This window comes from Equus caballus, chromosome 7 (genome assembly GCF_041296265.1).
Source record: "Equus caballus isolate H_3958 breed thoroughbred chromosome 7, TB-T2T, whole genome shotgun sequence".
NCBI lineage: Eukaryota > Metazoa > Chordata > Mammalia > Perissodactyla > Equidae > Equus > Equus caballus.
Window position 1 is genome coordinate 87,718,499 of NC_091690.1, and position 22,788 is coordinate 87,741,286.

Consider the following 22,788-nt stretch of genomic DNA (forward strand, 5'->3'; position numbering starts at 1 on the left):
TGGCACGAGCTAAAACAAGAATGAAGGAAAGCAGACGGCACTTTCAACAGCTTCCCAAAACCATGAACCAGGGAAAGAATTCTAAGAATTAACCACCCACCCAGAAAAATCTATCTTCTTAAAATTCTTCTCTCTACTACAAAACGTCTTCACTTCAGTGATGGGATATAAATGTATGGGCATGTCTCTGCAACGTGAACCTGCACAGTTTCAACACTGTGCAGTTTCTATCACCCTTTTGAAGTTAGGAGGGATCAGCTTCCACGCCAAGCTGACAGACACAACCAAAGTGTGTAGGTGTTTTGTGTATTCACAAAGGCTGCCTGGCTCTTTGAAAGGAAGGAGGAGCTGGATCTAGAGGCTGCTGGTTTGCTCCATGAATAAACTGATCTAACCTCCTTGTTTTTAAAAGAATATGATTTATTATAAAATGTCTTTCCCAACCACAACATCATACTCATTTTAGAAAATATAGAAAGAAAGAAAAGTCACCCAGGATCTCACCCTCTAGAGCTTTACCTGGGTATCTTCTCCTTCTTAGCCTTTTTTCCTTCTCTTAAAATAAGAGAATTGTGATTTTACTGTATTTAGAAATCTCTATCCTGCTTTTTCACATCCTATTAACACAGAAAATTTCCTATGTCTTTAAGACGTCTTCGTTTGAAAGAGCTGAATAATAGTCTTACCATATGGATGTAAATTTTTTTCACAACCATTCAAATGGTCATGTGTGTGCCAGGCATTGCTTTAGGTTCTGGAGACACAGAGTGAGCAAGAGTCCTTCCCCATGGTGTCTACATTCTAGAAAGTTTTACAGTCTTCAAATACTGGACATTTTAGATGTGCCCTCCTCCTCCCCACCCCACCCCCATTATAATCAACACATCTTTGAATACAGGCTTTTTCTGCAATTCAAATTATTTCCTTGGGTTAAAGTCCCAGAGGTAAAATGACTTTAAAGGTCATTTTTAAAGCTCCTAATACAGATGGTTAAAATGCTTTTACTGTCAGAGTCAAGAGATCCTCTCAGTTTGGTAGTGTTAAGATAGTAGCCTCATCTCCAAACTGAGCCACCCTGGAGATTAGTAGGTTTAAATAAGCACAGTGCAAGGTTAAAAGAAAAAATCTCTAGGTCTACGAGGTTTCTCTTACTCTGCCCTGGGGTCTAGTCAGAGCGTCCTGCGTTCTGTGTCTGGGGTAAGCTGGCACTGAGGTCAGAGCAGCCTGAGTCCTAATAAGCCAAACGTGAAGCAGGCAGAGCCATCAGGCCAGGCTGCTCCTTGGCCCCGCGACTATGCACCACCCCCAGCACCCTCTCACCCCTCCCAACCACCGCCAGCCTCTGAATTCCTAGCTCCTGGTCCCAGGCAAGCCCTTGGAATCCTAGGACCTCATCTGGCAGGCAGCAGCCTGATCTTCCCAGAACAGCAGAGTTAAGGCATGAGCACCTAGACAGGAAAGAGAAATAGACCCCTTAACACCTGTTTCAGAAATCCTCGCACCATGTTCAAGGGTTAGGCTTTATCTGCTCCTCCCAGCTTCTTTTAGAGTCATCTCCATTCACCAGGGAATTTGAAAACACAAACTCTAGTCTAAGCCTGCCTCATTTCCACCTGGAGAAAAGAAACGCCCTGTTAATAACGGGAATAAGAAGAAAGCAAGACCACCACTATCTATATTACCTCTCAAGGGCTCTACAGTCTACAAAGCCTTTTCTTACACATCTTAGCTATTAACACCATTGAACCCCATTTTATGAATGAGGAAATGGATCAGAGAGGTTAAGTGACTTGTTCAAGACAACTTCATCAATAAGTAATGATTGGACATGAATCCAGGTCTTCTATTTCTAAATTCAATGCTCTTTGCATGATAACCTGCTGTCCCTTCCCTTAGGAGTCTGCGGGGCTGGCAGCTTCCCGGCCATGATCAGAAAACCCTACAGACAAAGCATCAGCAAAACAGCATACCCACTGTTACTCCTCCCTCTCTCCTTCCCCTTGGGCCCAGGGCCAAAGTTCTGAATAACATCATCTGTGTGGCACTCAGGAGCCCCCAAACAGCCTTGGGTCTTATCACAAGGTCAGCTTGGTGGATCTCTAGTAAGTGAAGGCAAAGAGCACATCTTCTACACGCCTGGAGCAGCATCCAGCATCCAGCAACCACTTCATATACGCTGCACAACCTTAAAAACAACTCCTGGGCTCACCACACCCAACTCGTACCAGCTTAAGTAAGCTCCGAGTCTTGGGTAAAAGAATTCTGAGCTGGAAGGTATAGGCCCTAAGACGAATTTTACATTCTAACATTAGGAGGAGGATAGTTTTTAAAAGTGGACAAAAATATAGCTGTCATTTGATCAGACCTAGAGGCAGCTCCCCAACCCTTCTTCCCTAATATGGATGCTGCCTGCCCTTTCTGCCAAAAATGTTATCAACCACAGCATCATCACCACCATTTCCTGCATTTACAGAAAGCTCTAAGTGCAGTCACATTCATCATCGTATCCGACCCTCCCAAGTACCCACTGAGGTAGGCAGGGCAGATATTTTTATCCCCATGTTACTCACAAGGAAACTGAGTAAGTGGGTTATAGCATGCTATTGGAACACTAAATTTAAAAATAGGACACATACATTGAGAAAAGAGAAAAGAGATGAACCAGATTAATGTCTCCTGAATACTGAGGTCTTCAGATCTGATCATTTCTGATCAAACTCACCCAGCTTGCTAATGGCAGAGCTTCTGGTTCAGCACTTTTTGAGCAAAAGAAGAAGAGTTGGGTCCTTCAGCTATTTCATTCAACCTTCCCAAATAGTAGGGTAGGCTATGTGTCATCACACAAGGCCCAGAAAGGGCAGATGACTTGCCCACAACAACAATCAACTCCTGTGTTCCTGCACACCGCCACCCTTCTGATCTCTTCCCACTACTCCAGACTCACCCTCCAAACCAAGGCTGCCTATCAAACACTGGATCCCCACACTCACTTGGAGACCACAAAGTCCTCCGACTTTATCTGCTATCCTGGCCCCTCAGCTCAAAAGCCCCAGCCTGCTCCATTTCCTGATTTTCTAAAACTCATGAAGAATCTCATGTCCTACCACCCCAACCTAAGACGCATTTAGCAGGCACAGACAAATCCCCTGAAATACCTGTTCTTAAACCTGAATTGCCACCTTGCTTCTTGGGAGTGATGGAGATGGCCCGGCTGGGAGCCAGGTGGCTGGTTTCAATGAGCACAGAAACTCTCTCTCCTCCATACAAGGGCTTCTATTTCTCTTCAGACTACTGAGAAAGTAACTTGGCAAATGAGCTGAAACAACCTAGCCTTTATTCCCAGGCCCCGCTCTTCCTCCCAGGAGCAGCCCCTCCAAGTTAATGGGCAGCCAACCTCACCTAGGAGAAGACCAGGGATCATGGATGGAAGGTGGCAGGGAAGGATGATCCCTGTGAAGGTGGGCCCTGGGTAATCATCCCTGGAAGTAAGCACATCTTCACAAGCCCTGGGCCAGGAAGGACTTGGGTTATGCCCTAAAGAAGTCTGACAGCAAACCCAAGAGACTTCATAAGGGGACAGAGTGAGGACCAGGAAGAACTGGAGACGGATTTGAGCTCAACATAAGGAAGAGCCCACCTACAACCCCAGACAGGGCCAGTCAAAATATAAACAGGTCCTACAGTTTCTCATAACATTTTTGCAAGATTAATTTTCCATTCATATAGATTTTGACTATAATTTGAGCAGCGATTCTGGTTGGTTAAACATAAATGTTCCAATTACTTAGCACGGCAATTTTGGGGGGCACGGGGAGAAGTTCTGGAGTTATGTGAATGGTGCTCAAGAGTGGAGGTCAGAGCATCCTGATAAATCAGGTCTTCTGACAGGGGTGGTATTGGTATCCTGAGAGTGTGACAGATCTGCTCTGTCAGCACCAGCTCTTATCTGGCCTGTGCGATAAAGAGGAGAAGAAACAGCTTCAAGTGTAAGGAGGGTATCCGGCCCCAAAGCCTAAGGAGGGACTCTATCAAGGCTCTTCTCACTGGTATGCTTGGCAGCACTTGCCACTCTGGACCTTTTGGCTCCTCAAGGCAGCTCCCAGAATATTGGAGAAGAGTCACCTTGCAGGCCTGAAGCCATGTTCAGCACTGCCTCCAGCCTTGTTAAGGCACTCACTATCTTTATTCTAATTCCCAATGTCTTAAGAAAACCAAGGATTCTAGGTAACTTAATAATGCTCCTGCTTAGGTCCCAAAATTGATAACTGAAACCCAAGAACCAAAGAAATTGCCTCCCTGTCTTCTTTAGTTCCCACTTGGGCTGCAGAGTAAAGAGGTGGCAACCAAGAGCTGGGACAGCATCTCCACAGTCCCTCAACATTTGTTAAGCTCTTTTTGTTTTATTCTACTTAACACTTTTACAAAACTGCTCATTTAGTGCAAAACGTCACCATTGTTCACATGGCATTTCCTAAGGGGGCTGAGGATCTTATTCAAGTGATCTTTGGAGCTTGCACTACTTCGAAAACGTCAAGACTTTCAACAGCTTGCTTCACATGGGCGTTACTCTGATAGGCCCTTCTTCCAGAAGCATGGGAGTCAGGCCTTGATGAGCCAACATATGGTCCCCCATCCTCTCTCCAAGTGAAAGCCATGAACACAGCCACTAACCAGCCTCCTTGAATATCCACCCTGAGCATCAAGTCAGCCCAGGGCCCTGGAGTCAGAAGATCTGGGGTCAAACTAAAGCAAGCCACCTCACCTCTCTGAGCCCCAGCTCTTCCATTTGCAAATAGGGAATAATAATAATATCCTTCTAAAAGGTTGTTGTGAGGGTAAAATGAAGGAACATATATGCAAGAGCCTCGCACAATGCCTGGCATACAGAAAGTACTCAATTAACGTTTGCTGAACCTGACTGTGCCTTGACTATGGCTATGACTACGGGCATCTAAATTTTAACAGGGCTAAAGCACAATGAGCCTCCTCCCCCAAGTCCCACCAAACCTGATACTCCTCCTCCAGGCTTCCCTATTTCCACTAACAGCATCGCTATCCAACAACATGGAGTCATCCTCCATTCCTGGCTTTACCTTAACCTCCACATACAGTAATCTTAGCAAGTCCTGTGGCCTCAGTCTACGCTGAATTCATCCACTTCCTCCATCTCTATGGCCACCACCCCAGTCATCTCTTGATAAGACACTGCAACAGCCTCCTAACTGCTCTTCCTGCTCCCACCCCAGGCTCCGTACCACCCATTCTCCTCAATGGCAGCCTAACTGATCTTTTAAAACATAAGTCAGATCACATCACACTCCTCCTTTAAACCCTCAACAGCTCCGCATCACACAGAAAGAATAAAATTCAAGCTCCTTACCTTGGCGTACAAGATCCTAGATGATCTGGTCCTGCTCAGCTCCATCCTCTTCCTGTACCACTCTCCTGCTTCCCCATCCTGTCCCAGCTACACGGGCCTCCTTTCTGCTGCTTGGTCATTGAGCTCTTTCCTACTTAACAACCCTTGTACTAGCTCTTTCCCCGATCCTCTCATAACTGGTTCTCCATCATTAAGACCACAGCAGAATTATCACCTTCTCAGAGTCCTTCCCAGCCACCCACTGAAGTAGGCTCCCAGTCACTTCATATCTTGTCACCCTATTTTAATTATTACTGTTATTTTTCTTACTTATGGATGTGCTTGATTACTGTCAGTCTCCCTGACTAATATGTGTATTCCAGGAGAGCAAGCACCTTGCCCGTCTTTTGACTGCTATTATCAGCCTATAACAGTGTCTGGCACTGTAACACTTGCTGAACGAATGAATGAGAAACAACTAAGGAGACTCCTACCTTAAATTGAGGCCATGCCTCCAAACAGGCCAGGTAACCCTACAGACGTCTGGATTCAGGTAACAAAGAGACAAGAACCTAAAGGGTCATAAGCCAGCAGAAGGTGGTGGCTTCTGCTCTTACAGCCAAAGGAAGAACGAGACACCAACATGCCAAGAAAGCTTCATCCTTGGCTCTCTCCCAGCTGTATTACAATATAATTTGGAGAAATTAGCCCTCCCCTGTAACTTCCCCCATCCCTGCAAAGGAGAGTTACTATATCAACAGAGAGAATCAAAGAATGGAATGCAAACACCCGAGAGGAAATTACTGAGTGATTAAAAACATGCAGGAGGATAATACAAGCATCACCTGTATCTCCCTTTTGTGAACTGGGAGAGTATTTGGTGTGAAACCTACAATTTGGTGACTGATTATACCCTTTCTCATACTGCTCTCTGCCTATTTCATATGTTTGTTCTCCTCCCCCTCACCTCTACCTACAGTAGGATCCTAAGTCCCTGGAGGGCTGGGAGCAGTCACTCACTTATTTCTCTTGTATCTCCTGCATCACAGAACAGTAACATCCATGGTGCAGGCACTTGAACTCCTTTATCTCAACAGCCTGAGCACAAACACATGTCACCTTCAGGGAGAGGCTGTGCAGAACCCATCTCATTGTCTGACTTCAGCAGCCCAAGGTATCACAGATCCCCCAGAGAGTTGGGGAGGCAGGGGAGGCCTGATAAAGGATCCTACACCTAGGCTAGGAGACTCCACCAGCCCTGGGGAGCACGGCACAGACCAAGGAAGGGCCTTCCGCACTCCCACACTGTCCACATCTGACTCACACACACACCCAACCAGGCAGAGACACTGAAATCCAGCCAAACCCCAGACCCACCTCCTGGAGGGGAAGTCAGAAACGGCTTTCCTCCCCAAAGGTGCCAAAAGGGGCAGAGCCTGGCACAGACAGAGCCAGGCATAAGAGAGTCACAAAATTAACTGAGCGAACTTAAAGCTCTCATATCTTGCAAAGAGGGAAGTCTGTCCTCTCCAAACTCTAGATTTAACAGACTGAAGTCTTCCAGCATGACTTGAAAAGCTCTTTCTTTCATTAGGCTCTCCAGATGTTTTCAGATCCATTCAGTGGCCAACTCATTTCATAAATTACCTCTTCTGACCCAGTAACCCACAAACCCGTCTGTAAACCGGAGTTTGCTACAAAGTCGTCTTCTTCCAGAATTTAAGATTGCTACTTGGTTGATACCAAGTTTTAATAGTTTTAATTTTGGCTTCACAGGACCTCAATAAACATGAAAAGATTAAAGCCAAACTCCTGATAGAATGAGGACATCAAACCCAGAGAGCCTCCCCTCCCCTAACTTTTTTAAAGGAAGCTGGCAGGGAAGCAATGTAATAGGAGTTGAGGTGCCAGCTTTGTTACTACCAACCAGTTCCACGCCCCCAAACAAAGACTCAGCCTCTCTGGGTCTTAGTTTCCTCATCTGTCCGATGAGGGGGTGAGGCTCTCCATCTGGAGGGGCCACATGAGGCCTGCAGAGCATGAACCCAAGGCTGCTCAGAGTCACAGAGACTGGAGTTCAAAGCCCAGCTCTGCCGCACAGCGGCGGTGCACGACCTTGAACGAGTTAGTGACCTTTCCGAGTGCTGGCTTCCTTATCTGGAGAAAGAGAAGACAATTCCAACCCTGCAAGGTTGTTATGAAGAGCACTGATAATGTGCCTGGCCTACAGCAGACACTCAAGCTTCAGTGCCTCATATTTTCCTTTTGCTAGCTCTAAAGCTCCACTCTAACAGAGTTGCTTTGCCTTTTTCCATGTTGCAACCTCCAGTATTATTAGCCTGCTGTAGGACAGCGGATCAAGAACACATTTTCTTCCTTTTGAGTTAAGACACAACACTCAACCTCCTGTTTAAACTTCTATTTAAAGAACTTGCCTGCCAGGCAAAGTGGCTTAAGATCAATAGGCACCTTCCTTCAGCCACACTCCTGTCCCTCACTGGGTCGAGCCTGATGGTTCAGAAAGTACTGCCCACGAAAAACCGCCCCCCAGGAGGGTGCGCTGAGCTGGGACACACACTCCACCAAAGACTTAAAACTTCACGGGAAACGTTTTCGACCTCAGAGAACACCCACTTTTATGCTTCTGTTTAATACTCGTCAATAAGTCATCTTCCTCAAGTGTAACATGAGAAGGCTGGAGCAGGTGATGTTTCAGGTATCTCCCAGCTATAACAGCTTAAGACGCGGAGGTTCATCTCAGACTGCTGCCGGAGCCACAGACTGAAGTGTAACAACACTACACATAATTGAAAGCAGAAAGGGACGAGGCAGAACAGCTGTCCTCCCCTCTCACTTGGCGACAGAATATCCTTTGGAATGACATCAGGGGGGTGTAGTTAATGATACTTTTGTCCTATTTATTCCCAATTAAATTGGATTGTCTGGGTTTTTTGTTTTTTTTTTTTAACTGCAGGCGCTCCCAACCAAGCCATTGAAAACTCCCTTTCTCTCAGTCATTACTAGGCTTTCATGAATCAGAATACATTGCAGTAAACTGAACCCCTACGAAACCAGTACAGGACTAACCTGCTCTCCCATTCTTGCCGGGAAAGGTGGCAGACACACTCACTCTCTCCTTGAGCTCCATGTTCAGGATTGCGTCTTCCTCAGCCTTGGCCTTATGAAAACTCCGGTTCAGATCACACAGGGAGGGCGACCCAGCCACCTGTGAAGCGGAGGCTGCCAGCCCACCCGCCTGCTCTCTCTCAGTTTTGGTTCTGGAGCAGCTGCCTCCCAAGGTGCTACAAATTCAGCAGGCACTTGCTCCTACTCATTCATTCTCCTTCCTCCCCACCCCCGAAGCAAAATCTGGCAATGATACAGGAACACAGTTCCAGCTCTGAGTCACAGCCCCGCTGTGACCAAGGAGAATACGGGCTGGGAGTAAACAGCGAGGCACGCACTTTGTGTCCCCGAGGTCCCGAGTCTTCTGTTCTTCTTTGAGACTGTGGGGTTGGCTGCCCCTCTAGAAGCAGGACATAAGAAACACCTCTACTTATGAGCTCTGGAGTCAAAAGAAAGTGCTCACTCAGTTTTGTTCTGCCACACTGGGGCTGAAATCAGCCCCAAAGCTGAGGCTTTGGTGGGGAAATGATGGCTCTTTTATCACTATTGCACATGGTCAGAGCCGGGAAGGAGCTGAGCAGCTACAAGCCACCACCACCCATTCCCCCAGTAACAATCTATGATTCCTCCAGCACTGCTTGGGATGGCTAAAGTCCCCTCAGCATCAAATTAACCATGCAGCTCTCACTCCCAGAAGAGGCCCGGAAAGGAGAAGGGGAGGGGGTTAGAAAGGGAAACTAAGGCCTCGAGGTGCCTTGACTGCCTGTGGCTTTACCGCCACAGCCACAGATCAACACCGGTGCTCTCCAAGTCCGCAAGTAGGTACATGGAGACTACAAGTCACAAGGCAGGTGACCACCTGAAATAGAAGCTCCATGGGACAGGGACTTCTGTTTTCAAGCGATGTTCCAGTGCCTACATAGTGCCTGGCACGCAGTAGGTGCTCAATAATGTTTGTTGAATGAAAAAAAGAATACAGGGATTGTATTCCGACTCTACTTGGGATAACAGTTTTACTAAAATTTGTATCCATTACCACCATTTTTTCCCTTTTAGAAATCTCCACATCCTTTCTAACTCCGGCTCCTGCCTGCAGGGAGTGTTCCATAAATCTTTAAGTGCAGAGGTGACTTACTGTGAAACTAATGAAGCTCACAGTCTAGGGCCCCTGACTTTCACAAGCCCCTTCCAAGCCCTAGAAGGGCCCTAGCAATGTGTTTACATGCTTTCTGCAATTATATGTATTTTTAAAGAAGGCCTCCCAAATTGCATAAACATTGAGCCCCATGAAATATAGATCTGCCACAGCAGAATGAAAGAATGAATAAGTCACAAGCCATCCTGACAGGTTATCTGACAAGGACATTTGACAAAACTTACTTTAACCACAGAAGAGATAGGCCCCAGCCTACAGACACATCCTAATTGATCCCAAGTCAATTGCTGTAAAGACTGGATGAGGTCTAACAGCACAAACTCCATGCAGCCACCATTTATTTAGCCCTACTATGTGCTTAGCACTATGAGAGCTTTGGGGTAAAACAATGATTAGAACATAATTATCCCCTCCAAATAGGAGCTTACAAACCAACAGAATAAACTGATATGGTCATAAATAGATACAAATAAATATATATTTTATATGTTAACTATAAGTAATGTAAACATAAATAACCACAGGTCAGAATGGGTGCCATAATATAAAGCAAGGCACATGTATTTGTGAAGTATCAATCTGCTACGTACAATAACCCTAGAAGGTCAATCACATTATCCCCATTTTAACGGCAATATTGAGGCCCAAAGGGATCAAGTGCCGTCCTAAGACCACAGAACCAGTAAGTGGCAAGCTCAGAATTCAAGCCCAGATCTGCCTAGCTCCAAAGTAGGGGCTTGTTCTGAGTGGCTGCACTTCAGTCAATAGCCAGTTGCTCTAGAGAACCTCTGAAACGTCTGGGGAGACATGCTGGCTTCAGAGGTACAGGAACCACACCGAGCTCTGGCAGAGATTGGCAAGCTACCAAAGCCCACACTCCTGGGAGAGGAGGAACAGGAAGTGGCAGGAGCTTATTCATCAGGTGTAGGGGCATCACCCCGTTCACCAGGCAACACCCTAGCAGGGATCAGTGACAGCTACCTGAGAGCCACACGAGGCCATGTGAGAGGCTCTCACCATGTGGCCCTGCCTCCACGCTCCCTCGTCCTTGTTGCCATATTGATCATGCTGAAGCACAGCTCTCAGTCCATTATGTTCTGTTACATGCCCTCCATGGCTCCTCACTGCTAAGGCCTCCTTCTCTCTCTCCACGTCCCTATAGCCCCAGCTCCTGCCAAACTGAACTGTTCCCCAGTCCCCGAGTCACCCTGTCTTTCCTACGCCTGGGTTTTGGGCTCTGGCTGTCCTCTTCCCTAATGAATTCTGCCCAATCTTCAAGGCCCCATCTCCTCCAGGAGTCCTTCCTAATCACTCCAGGCCACTCTGCTTTCTTCCTTCCTCAATACTCTCAGCACTGAAGGCTTACACTCTTTATATAGCAATTACACTTCCCAACAACTCTTTTCATTTTGCCTCCCAAAAATTAAGCACTATGTGTTACAGAAGAGTATAAACTAAAAAAGCAGAAGTTTCCTTTTTTGCTTCCAATTCAGTGTCAATCTCACAGGCAACAACTTTACCAGTTTCTTGTGTATCCTTTGCTTTTGTTTGCTGCCTTTACGAAATTTTTATGCATTTAAAATTTTACATACACTTTTTTTTTTTTTGCTGAGGATTAGCCCTGAGCTAACATCTGTTGCCAATCCTCCTCTTTTTTTGCTGGGGGAAGATTAGCCCTGAGCTAACATCTGTGCCCATCTTCCTCCACTTTATATGCAGGTTGCCACCACAGCATGGCTGACGAGTAGTGTAGGTCCATGCCTGGGAACTGAACTGTGAACCTGGGCTGCCGAAGCAGAGTGTGCCGAACTCAACCACTACACCATGGGGCCAGCCCCTACACATCTTTTTAGAAAAAAATCACATAAATAGAATAAAACCATACATATAATTATATAACTTGCTTTTTACTTTACATATCTTGACTCCTCCATATTCGAATGCAAGGATGAACATAAGCAGTCCCCTCCACACACAGCTCCCCCAGGACCCCTACACCAGACCAGACCAACCCAGAGACAGAGATGATCTGGGAGCCCATCTCATATGCCAACCTGCCCCAACATGTCTCGGAGGCTCCAAATTGATGACTTAATTCATCCCCAAAATTAGTTTTATTTGAGCCATACAAATTTTAAAAATTGAGCCTAAGTTTAACAATGGGAAAATTTCATGTAAAAATCCAGCTCATCTTGGAAAAACAAAAACTGTGCCAACTCTGGGCTCCCATGAGAGGTGGCATGACTCTTCTAGTTCACTGCAGTCCCCACCACTCCCTACTGCTTCCTCATGTTGAGGGTGTACACCTAGTGTCATTTATCATCACACCTGCATTCTTATTTTCTTATAGGAGAGAAATTTCTTTGTACCTATATCTCAACCAGAATTGGGAAAAGGCAAGATAAATGGAGTGGACCAAGTATTCCAAAAACAAGTTGGAGAGCACAAGCACAGGCTGCTTTTTTATCTGCTAAGCCTCTGGAGACATTTGAGTTTGCAACCCTTACCCTGTACCACTACCACTGATTCTGGAGAAGATCTCTCTTTTAGGAAGGAGACCCGTTTTAAAAAACAAAGATTTCTTGCAGAAGAGTAAGAGCTAAAAGAAGATGGCAAAAATAGACCAAAAATTTTCCTTCTCACAAAAAAAATCTTAGAAGAATCTTCCCAACAACTGAAGGTGAGTGGACTTACCCTCAGCCTTCCCTGACGGGTCTCCTGAAGAGTGAGCCCCAAGACAGCCAGCAGACTGTTTCTTCTACAGAGTGAAAATTCCAGAGAGGCACCGCCAACAGTGCTCTCCCTAAAGAATCCAAAGGAAGAGAGGTACCAGTGGCTGCAGCCCCTTATGGACACCCATAGGGCCACTGAGAGCAGGCGGGGGCTCCTGCCACAGAGAAGCATTGACCAGGTGCTGCCTAGAACAAGATCACAGACCTCCCTCAACCCGAACAATGCACCGTCTACTGTGGTGTTTAGAGCACAGGCCCTGGAGTCCAGCCCTCAACAGCCACTCACGTCACAGATAAGGAAACTGCTCCAGAAAGCAACTTGGAAAAGTTGCTACCATCTTTGAAAAATAATTGCTTCCACTAGGTATTCAGGAAGAATCTTAAAAGGTCCATAATTACTAGATGATCAGACCTGAGTGATATTGCATTACTTAGCCCCAACCATGATATGTGACATAAGTATATTCATCATTCGTGTAACAAATATTTGAGAGCCAACCAGATGCCAATCCTATAGTGTCTTACACCTGAAAGGTGAGTAATCAAGAAGGATGAGGCTATTAATAGCTTGGTCTCCATATCCTGTTAAAGGTGAACAAAGCAAACAATACACTTTTTCACATTTTTCAGACTCATGAATGATAATGCTTTCTCAGTCAAGAGCTATAAATTCTCAAATCAGTTTATTAAGCCAATTTAAGACATAGTTTATTAATAATCCTTGCTTTCCAGAAATCACAGTATTAAGAGTTTTAGCGCTGAAAATGACACAGACCTCACCTCATCCAATCTCTTTGTTTTAGAGATGAGAAAACTGAGATCTCAGAGGGCTAGAGAACTTCTCAAGGGCATAGTTATTACTAACCATAAATTAACACTAGGCTCCTGAAAACAAGGATGATGAAAAAAAATCATACATTGTTTTAAAATTAATTACCTGTCTCAAAATCCACCTTCCAGTGACTCATTTCCACTAACAAACATGAAAAATATATTTTAGAGATGGGAATACTTGTATCCAGTTAAAAGACCTGGCATAGAAATCCAGTGTCGTTGGTTTGGATTCAACTAGGATATAATACACACGCAGGGGACAAGGCCACCTGAAGACAGAGGCAAAGACTGAAGTGACGCATCTATAAGCCAAGGAATGCCAAGGATTGCCAGCAACCACGAGAAGCCAAGAGACAGACATGGAATGGATTCTCCCTCAGAGCCTCCAAAAGGAGCCAACCCTGCAGCACATTAATTTCAGACTTCTGGCCTCCAGAACTGTAAGAGGATAAACTTCTGTTGTTTTAAGCCAACAGGTTTGTGGTAACTAGTTATGGCAGCCCTAAGAAACAACACAGAGTCTGTATTCAGTGGCTTTGATTTGCTACAAACCCAATCAGTCAACATTGTGGAAAAGCTGTCACAAAACCACTAGGACCTTGGGACTCACTTAATGGTAGTATAGAGTCCAAAACAAGGGAGGTAAAAAATGTTCTATTTTGAACTGATCAGACTCCACTCAAATATTGTGTTCACTTCTGATAACCACACCTCCAGGCCAGAGTGGAAAGCCGGAGCACATCCAGGAGAGCCAAGCCAGAACTGTGAAGAGGACCCATGGGTCAAAGCCACATTGCTGAAAAAACTGGAGATTGATGGCCTGGGAAAACGCAGGGCACATGACCATTGTTGTCATCTCCGAAGGGCTCTTGTAAGGAAGAGTAATTTGATTTGTTCCCTGAGGACCAGGATGGTAGAACTAGGATCAGTGGATAGAGTCACTGGGAAGCATATTTTTCAAGGAATTAAGTGTCAACAATGTCACAGAGTGGCCTCTGAACACTAGACTGCCTGGGTGCATCCTGTTGGTGGAATTTTCCAAGCCCAGGTCAAAATACCATTTGGCAAGATGTTGCTAAAGAAAGAACACAAACCCCAGGCCTGCAATCTGCCAAGATGACCTTATGCTCCTCTCTAGCTCCGTGAATCTATTAATCCATCCAACACACCATTTGGCAATTATGGAAGTCAAGAGATTGCTGAAATACATGTGTGGGATGAAGAGCTCCTAAGCATCAGGTGACATTTTGGTGGGAAAACAAAGAAACAAGGCCCTGCACAGAGCTATGGCTGAGAAGCTAGGCCAACTCCCAGGAGCCAGCCGCAGGAGCAGGTGGTCACAGCCCCACGGTGGAAGCTGGGTTAGATTCCTTAGTCCCTTCTCACAGGAAGCTTCCACTGAGATTCACAATTCCTATGTCAAGCTTTTTCTTTTAGATACACAGCTTTAATAGTCCAATGGAGCCAGTAACCTTAAACAAACCACTGGGACTATGTTAAAATAACAGTAACTGTTTCCTAAACACCTACCACTGTGAATAACTGCTTGGGATGCTTGCACGTATTACCTCTAATGGTCACTTCAACGCTGCAAGGTATTATCATCTTAGGGAACCAAGGTTAAAAGGGCTTAAGTCATTTGTCCAAGGCCATACTTTTCAGAAGGATTTAGGATTCCTGTCGGAATCCAAGTCCAGAAGACAAACTCTTTTCCTACATCTTGATGTCTCCCCTGCCGGCACCCTACTTCAGGCATTTAATTTGTTCAAGGTAAATAACAACAATACCAGGCAAGTGGGAGGCAAACAAGTGGCTTTCCCTCTCTGGGCCTCAGGCCCCTCACCTTTATAAGGGGAAAAGGTTGGCAATGATGAGCACAGGGTGCCAGCCCTTCCAGCTCCGATGCCTGGTGCTACTCTACTAGATTCCTTTTCTCTGTGTCACTTCCACATGGTTAGAGCTGAAAAAGAGGCGACAGGGGAGGCAGTAACTCTCTGATACTCACCACAAGGGGGAAACACAGCTAGTAACTTTTCCCATGCTGCCTTGAGGTCAGGGCAGCCGCGGAAGGAGGAAATCAAGACAGGAACAAAGTCCGCAGTATGAGCTCACTCACAGGTGTGCAGCATGGAATGACCCACACACACCTCGACATTTAGCACTTTACTCCATAAACCAGGGCTGTGCTATCAAGTGTCAGCACACAGATCTGACGTTACCTGTGCCCAGAGCCCAGGTGACGTCCATGAGAAATTGAAGCACGGGGTCTTTGTTCGCAAAAGCTAAAGCTGTGGCGGGGTGTGAGAGGTAAAGTAGCCCAGCCACATTCCGGTGGGAGGAGCCTCCTGCAGCTGCTCCTACAGCCTCCAAGCTGTCCTGAATTGGTTTAGGCACCCTTCCAACTGCCACAGCTGTCTTCTCACATGCCGGCTTGGGACGACCTAAGGCTGCCTATTTCCCAACTGCCCCTCTGAGGGTCTCCTAACAATGGTATTAACAGAACCAAGGGACTCCAGAGGCCCAATCGCACAGGGCAACTGGCCCGGCAGGGAGAAGGACTCCAGACATCCGGTCAGGGAGGGGCTCTCTCTGTGTATCTCACTTCTAGGAAAGAGCAAAATGGGATGATTTAGGAAAACCCCCACCCAACCCAGTTTCCTTCTCAACTTCCTAGTGATGCCCATTCAGGAAGGGAACCCCAGGGTAAGGAACAAGGCAGGAAGAAGGCGCCTGACCCACAAGACACAGAGTACCCGGACTTTCCAGTGAGCAAATCACTGAGTCCAGACAGAAGATCTGGACAGACTTTTCTGGTTTTATTCTAGCATTTCTTTCTTTCACTTCTTTTTTGTTATTTGGGGGCAAAGCAGGACTCAGAGGGGATGGGCAGGGCAGAGGCATCAAAGACAGTGGAAGAGTGTGAGTTTGGAGCTAGAACTGGGTTCCAGTTACAGCCCCACACTGCCAGTGTGGGCTTTGTGACAGACTTCTAAACAGTGCCTGGTTTCAAGGAGGTGAATAAGGGTAGTGGTCTTATGGCGGTCCCCTCTCCCTAAAGAAAACCTACTAGCTCTCCACATCCTTAAATAGACTTCTGCACAGAGCCAAAAGTGTGTGCAGAAAGGAGGGGTGGTGGCTGAAGAACCACATACGATAAAAGAGACAGCTCTATAAAAGTACGTTCAGTGAGCATATCATATCACACCGTATCACGTTCTAGACACGTGCAGACATCCGATGCCTTATTATAATTCCAGGAAATAGGTACTATTATCTCCATTTTACAGATGAGGAAACTGAGGATGAGCAGAATTAAGGGGTTTGTGCAAGATTACACAGCTGGGTAGGGACAGAGCCCGGATTCAAACCTAGGTCCATTGACTCCAGAGTTGGAATCAAAGGTTGGACTTTTCCCCACGAAGACGACATGGTAAAACCAGCTCCTTACATTTTCAGGACAAGAAAACTGGTACAAAGTAAGGGCTTAACAGAACAAGCCATTCTTACTAGAATCTCCATGCTCTGAAAATCAATCACCAGCCCTCCACATCCTTGTCTGGAAGCCCCGACACCCTGGCGTGGGTACTGGCTGAAAGCCTGAAGGTTAGAGCCCAGAACTTGGTGGCGATCTTTAACCTGGAATGACTCCTACCTTTGAAGGAGCTAATGTCAAGGAAATGGGGATGCAAAGCCTCCTGGACTCCTCACTTTGGAGACAGCTGCGCGTCACTGACTCTGAACCACACATTTAAACGGCACTCTTCCAGATCGAGACTCAATTCCCCAGCGTAAAACTGTGTCGGCGGGGGAAGGATGCAGACTGCAGAGACAGGGCTCAGTGGATCCCTTTCTCTGCTAGTGATGGTATCTGATGCATGTTAAACGCCTCCCTGCAATTCCTCAAGAGTCTATTAATCAGTGAACCAAGGACACGGAGGGCGCCAAGGAAAAATCTGCCACTGCAGGGGAAAAAGCAAATTGTGAGGAGCCTCCTTACTGGCACACGAGGTAAGGCAGTGATAGTAACAGCCAGTCACTGAGACACTTGGTCCAACTGACCAGAAAGCAAGACATTTAAAGAGCCCTCAACTAAAAGGGATAAAATCCACTTCTCCCCAGCCTCACCTGGACACTGGCTGGGCCAAGGAGAGAGTCTGCCAAAACTGATTAAAAGAGAAACTTGGAAATGTCAAGGGCCAGCCCAGCGGCACAGCGGTTAAGTTCACGTGCTCCATTTTGGTGGCCTGGGGTTCACCAGTTTGGATCCTGGGCACAGACCTATGCACCACTTATCAAGCCAGGCTGTGGCAGGAGTCCCACATATAAAACAGAGGAGGATGGGCATGGATATTAGCTCAGGGCCAATCTTCCTCAGCAAAAGAGAGCAGTGGTGGCAGATGTTAGCTCATGGCTAATATTCCTCACAAAAATAAGTAAATAAAATAAATAAAAAAGAAACTTGGAAATATTTGCTGTTGCTGAGCTTCAATTTCCCCTTCTCGGTAGGCCCTAGGATACTATCAGTCCTCCCCAGCTTGCAAGATCAAATGAGACACAGATGGTCCCCAAGGTTCTACCATCTACCTGCCCCTTCTCATGATAACATCCTCCCTGGGAAAGCTCATTTGCTGCCATGGGTATGACTCCCGAAGCTATCTCCAGTGCTGTCCACTCTCTTGAGCTGGGATCCCTAGATTCAACTGCTTACAGGACACTTCCACCAAGATATCCTCCAGGCACCATTAAATCAACATATTCCAAAATGGAACCCTTCTCACCCTCTTTCTCCTCTTTTTTCCCCCATGTTAGTGAAACCACCATTTTGTGGTTTTCAACCAGGGGCATTTGGAAAAATGGCAGTGACATTTTTGTAGTCACAATGACTATGGATCATTTAGTGGACAAGGGGCTCAGGATGCTGAACAACACTGTTTTGCACAATGAAAACCTATCCCGACTAAAATGCCAACAGTAGCACCATTTAGAAATGCTGCAAGTCATCCTGCCTCTTTCCTCACTGCCTGTCAGTCAGAGGCCAACTCTACGTCCCGTATCATCGCTCCAGCCATCTTCTCCATTCCCACAGCCATTTGCGCTGGGATGATGGCAGTAGCCTCTGAGGTCATCATCCTTTCTCTGTATCCAACCACCTGCTCCCTCCACACAGCTACCTGTAATATCTCTAAACCTACAAATTGTGTCACTCCTCACCTTAAAATCATCCGATAGTTCCCCTTACCTCCTGAATAAAGACAAACAACACCCTCTATTTGTTCCCTGACTCGTGCTTCACTGCTACCTCATGGATACCCTGGCTCTAGTGGTGCCTCAGTGTCTTTGCACACATTGTTACCTTTTCTTGAAGGCTGTCTCCCTGCCCCTCTGGCTAACTTCTATCTATCCTTCAAGACTCAGTGCAAGGTCACCTCCTCCTACAAGCCTTCCCTGACACCAGGGGAGTTCAGTGCCTGCTGCTGCACACTGGGATCACACAGTTACCATCTGATTCTCATTGTTGTATTGTTGCCCTGCCTCTCTGTTGGTTCCAATTCTCCAGCACAGAGCCAGCGTACAATAGGAGCTTAATGAATAACCAATGAATTAGAATTTACAGCAGCTTATAAAGCACTTACAGCTGACATCATCTCATGTGATGCAATGACCTGGTGAGACAGTTACCGTCATTACTACCATTTTACGGAAGAGGAAACCGAGGCTCCGAGAGGTCAAGTTCTCTCCCAGGTTCACATGGGATGGAGCCTAAACTTGAACCAGGTTCTCTGATGGCAAACTCTGCTCTTTGTCACAACACCACTCTACATGAAAGGTTATATAAAACAGATATCCAGTTGGGGGTGGGAGGGGTCATAAAGCCTGTCTTCCTCAGACCTGGAGGTAACCTCATTTGCAGATGGAGCTCTGAACTGAAAATCCATCCACATTATGCAGCTGCACAGCACCACTGGGGAGGAGGGGTATCATTGTGCTGTCTTCTTCAGGCCTGGGGTGGGGGGTGGGGAGGACAGGTAACTTCATGAGCAGACAGAGCTCTGAAAACCCATCCATGCTACCCACCTGCACAACATCATTCTTCCCCATTCCCCTTCCGACACCTCAATCATACTGTGCAGAAAGCCTAAAGCCAGCAAGAGAGCCTGGTTTTCCCGTCAGAGACAGCCGCACTCTGCCTGCATGCAGCACGATGGCTCCAGTGAGGCGGCTGGGCGCAGGAGGGAAGAGCAGGACTGGTGTAAGTTGCCATGCATTCAGGGCAAGGCACTTTACATGGGCTGCCTGCAGAGGAGTATCAGGCAAGACTTCTGAGGGCCTGGGAGGGGGCAGGAGAGCTGGGAGAGGGAGGCGGCCTTGCACACTGTCCGGCTGTGCCGCGTGGAGGGCTGGCAGCTCCTAATTACTTTTGGAGAGTTTTCATGAGCACCTCACATATGCCATTTTGCTTCAGGAGCACAAAGCAATTAGAAATGGGGTTTCAGACTTCACGACTCTAACCATGGCTGCAGAGGAGCACATTCCCTCACACACATTTGGCACAAATGCAAATTTAAAAGGCGATTAAGGAAATGTGCAGTTTGGTTGTGCAAGCGTCTCAGGGGGCAAGAAAAATGATAAACGCTCATTTCAGGGCTCTGGATGGCAATCACTACCCACTTCACCGGTGACATTCAGACATCACCATGACAACCATCGAAAGGCTTCCTTCCTCTGCGGCAAAAACAATAGAAATTTTAATTAAGGCCATTCATTTTTTTTTTTCCTGACCAATGGCAAAAAAACATCAACAAAAGGTTACCCAGAAATACATGACCAGGAACACTTTCAGAATTCAAAAACAATTCTGTTTTCCACAGAGTCACATGATCTACAACCCCCAAGCCTGCCCTCCTGCCCTCTCAACAACTCAAATTTTATAGATCTTATAAATTCAGACTTCTCTAGATCTTATAGCAAACATTGTAAAACTAGGTAAACATTCCAATTTAGTTTTCTGGCTACGACTGAGAACAGGATTTTTGTCATTTTTATTTCAGTCATAAAATTCAAAAGGTCTAGTACATTTTCATAAAGTACTTCCAATAAACTGCGACAAACCAAAATCAGACGGCTGTTCAGTGGCCTTTGGCATGAGCAGTTCTAGCTTTGAACACTTGCTTTGTTCCCCTGGGTGACTCTAGGTTAGTTACTTAACCTCTCTGAGATTTAGCTTCCTCATCTGGAGGACAGAAGTAATAACGCCTACTTTGGAGCAAAGAGAAGCAATGATAACAGTAACCCGCCAGCACTTTGCCTGGTACATACTGAGCTATCAATAAATGGCAGCAAGTAGTATTATGACTCTGCCTTATTTTTGCCCTGAAAGAATTGAGAAGGCCTTGTCCACTCTTCCTAGGAAATGTCTCTGCCGTGTGTTGGCTCCTTTCCCTTGTCATAGTCCTAAATCCAAGCTTTCATCTTCTTTCACTTGGACTATTCCAACAGCCTCCTAACTGACTTCCTGGCTTCTGAACTCTGCGTTTTCTAGTTCACTGTCCTCTTGGCCACCCACCCGCTATTCTAAAATCCAGATCCGTGCCAGTCACTGTGCTCTTTATGAACCTCTGATAAGACTTTCATGGGGAAAAAATGGCTTTAATGAAAAATATTTTAAGAGGCCTAAATGAAAGGAGAGCTAGAAAACCCCAATCTCATAAAGATGTTGATTCTTCCCTCTATTAATCTATAAATTAAATGTGAAACCAATCAAGATCTCACAGGGTTTTTCATGGATCTTCACAAACTGATCTTAAAATCTAAGTGAGGGAGCAAAAGGACAAGACTAGCCAAGAATGTGTCATCATTGCAGAAAGTTCTATTGGACAGGGTTACTCTAAAGTAAACAACTTCTGTTTCAATGGGTTTCATGTTGGAGAAATGTGTTCAATATAAACTAAAATTTAGCACAAAAATAGGTAGGTGGAGAGAAAATATTTTAATAAAAAATACTGACAGGTGACCCCTGATTGGAGGTGGAGAAAATCAGGGAACTCTCTGGCAACCTAGTGTAGGACCAGGCCAGGGAAAGGGGAGGCAAAGAAGAAACGCAGATTGGGAAGGAAGCGATGGTCTTTACCAAAGGCCTACGTCTCAGGCCCTGTGCTATGCGCTTTCCATACAACCTTCAAATACCAGTCACCAGGAGCGTGCAAGGTAGGTGGCATTATTTCCTTTAGAGATTAGGAAAACTGAAAGAAGGATAAGTGATTTGCCCAAAGGCAAAGAGCTCTTGTAAGCGGTGGGGTGAGGAGCTGAACCTTGCTCTCTGGGATTTCTCTTTCCACCATACTGGTGAGCTGTTCCAGGCCTGCTCTTAGCAGTCCCAGGTGTGAGCAGGGACTGCTAAGAGAGCCCAGGTGCCAGGGGTATGCAGGAAAGTGCTGGCAGCTCACTGGGGTGAGGTGGGAGGGCAGGCACCTAGTAGACCTGCTCCCCTCGTCCTCACTCCCCACTCCCCGCTTCTACCCGGAAGGGGCCTGGACCTTACTTGCAGCCCAATACCCGTGTACACAGTGAATGGAAGGCCTCGGAGCCCCAGAGCTTGCCACTTCCAGCCCGAGAAATCCAAGTCATGCTCCAAGTTGCCAACTTAATGCATAATGGGAAAAGAATTCTCCACATCTAAGCCTCTCACAGGTTGTAAATCCTCAGCTTTATTCTGATTGCATGACAGCAAATTCTGCCCTCAAACATACAGTTGGATCTCAATAAATTTCACTTCGCTGATCCATAAATCCTGTTAAAGAAACATCTGCATGGTCCAGCCTGCCCTAAGCTCAGGTGGAAAGGAGGGGGCTGCAGTGAATACCCATTCGGTGAAGGCCTTGTAATGCATGAGGCTTTTACTGCGTTACAAGTAGACTACAAAAAACGCTGGCATCAGCAATTATACCTGGACAATAAAATGGGACAAATTATCCAAGGCACAGATACTCTACTACATTTCTTCCTTTTACTTGCATTCAATTTGACGTAACTATCCAACACCCCCCGACTCATTTTTTCCTTGTAAATAAAGTTGTGCACAAAATTGTACACAACATTGTGAGCATTAACAACTTGGTGGTCCTTGGACAGACTCAAAGGGCAAGTAAGAAATTAGAGGGTGAAAGGCAGGAGTGGCTGGATTCTGACACCAGCTCAATCCAGGGACAAACATTTATGGCACCTCTCGCTTTCTTTCTCCAACTATTTTTCGAGAACAAAAATTCTCAAACTATTTCAAGTGGCACAACACGTGGAAGTCATGATGTTTTCTGTATATCCCAAGGGAACATTCATTTTATGACACAGTTTATTTCTGGTTCCCTACTTATAAAAAGTAATACAGACCTCTTAGAGAAAAACCAAAAAACCTAGAAAAGTAGACGGCTGAGAAAAAAAAAATCACCTCTAGGTTCACCAACCAGACAATCAACTGGGAACTAAATATTTAATTTTATGCCAAATTAAATCCATTTTTTCAGTTGATTCTAGTGAGGACAAACTAACGTAAGCCAAAAGTTTAAAAGAATTGTATGGCATTTATC

General features: G+C 46.0%; 1 protein-coding gene across 46 annotated transcripts in view; it reads right to left on the reverse strand.

Moving 5' to 3' along the window:
• PLEKHA7 (pleckstrin homology domain containing A7) overlaps window positions 1-22,788 on the reverse strand; it is a 198,749-nt gene that overhangs the window by 82,108 nt on the left and 93,853 nt on the right. For 3 of the 46 annotated variants that reach the window (XM_070274894.1, XM_070274890.1, XM_014741790.3), the window contains exon 1: window positions 5,381-7,018. The exons of 32 other annotated variants lie outside the window; for them this stretch is intronic. Coding sequence is in view for 2 of the 14 variants with exons in the window: in XM_070274873.1 (XP_070130974.1) it covers window positions 101-183 (83 nt within the window). In the remaining 12 variants the exon portion in view is untranslated. Of the gene's footprint in view, window positions 1-100; window positions 364-1,502; window positions 1,609-2,722; window positions 3,136-5,380; window positions 7,019-8,446; window positions 8,780-15,212; window positions 15,263-22,788 lie in introns of those variants that run through there. 11 more of the 46 variants (XM_070274892.1, XM_070274888.1, XM_023646120.2 and 8 more) reach the window with 10 other exon arrangements.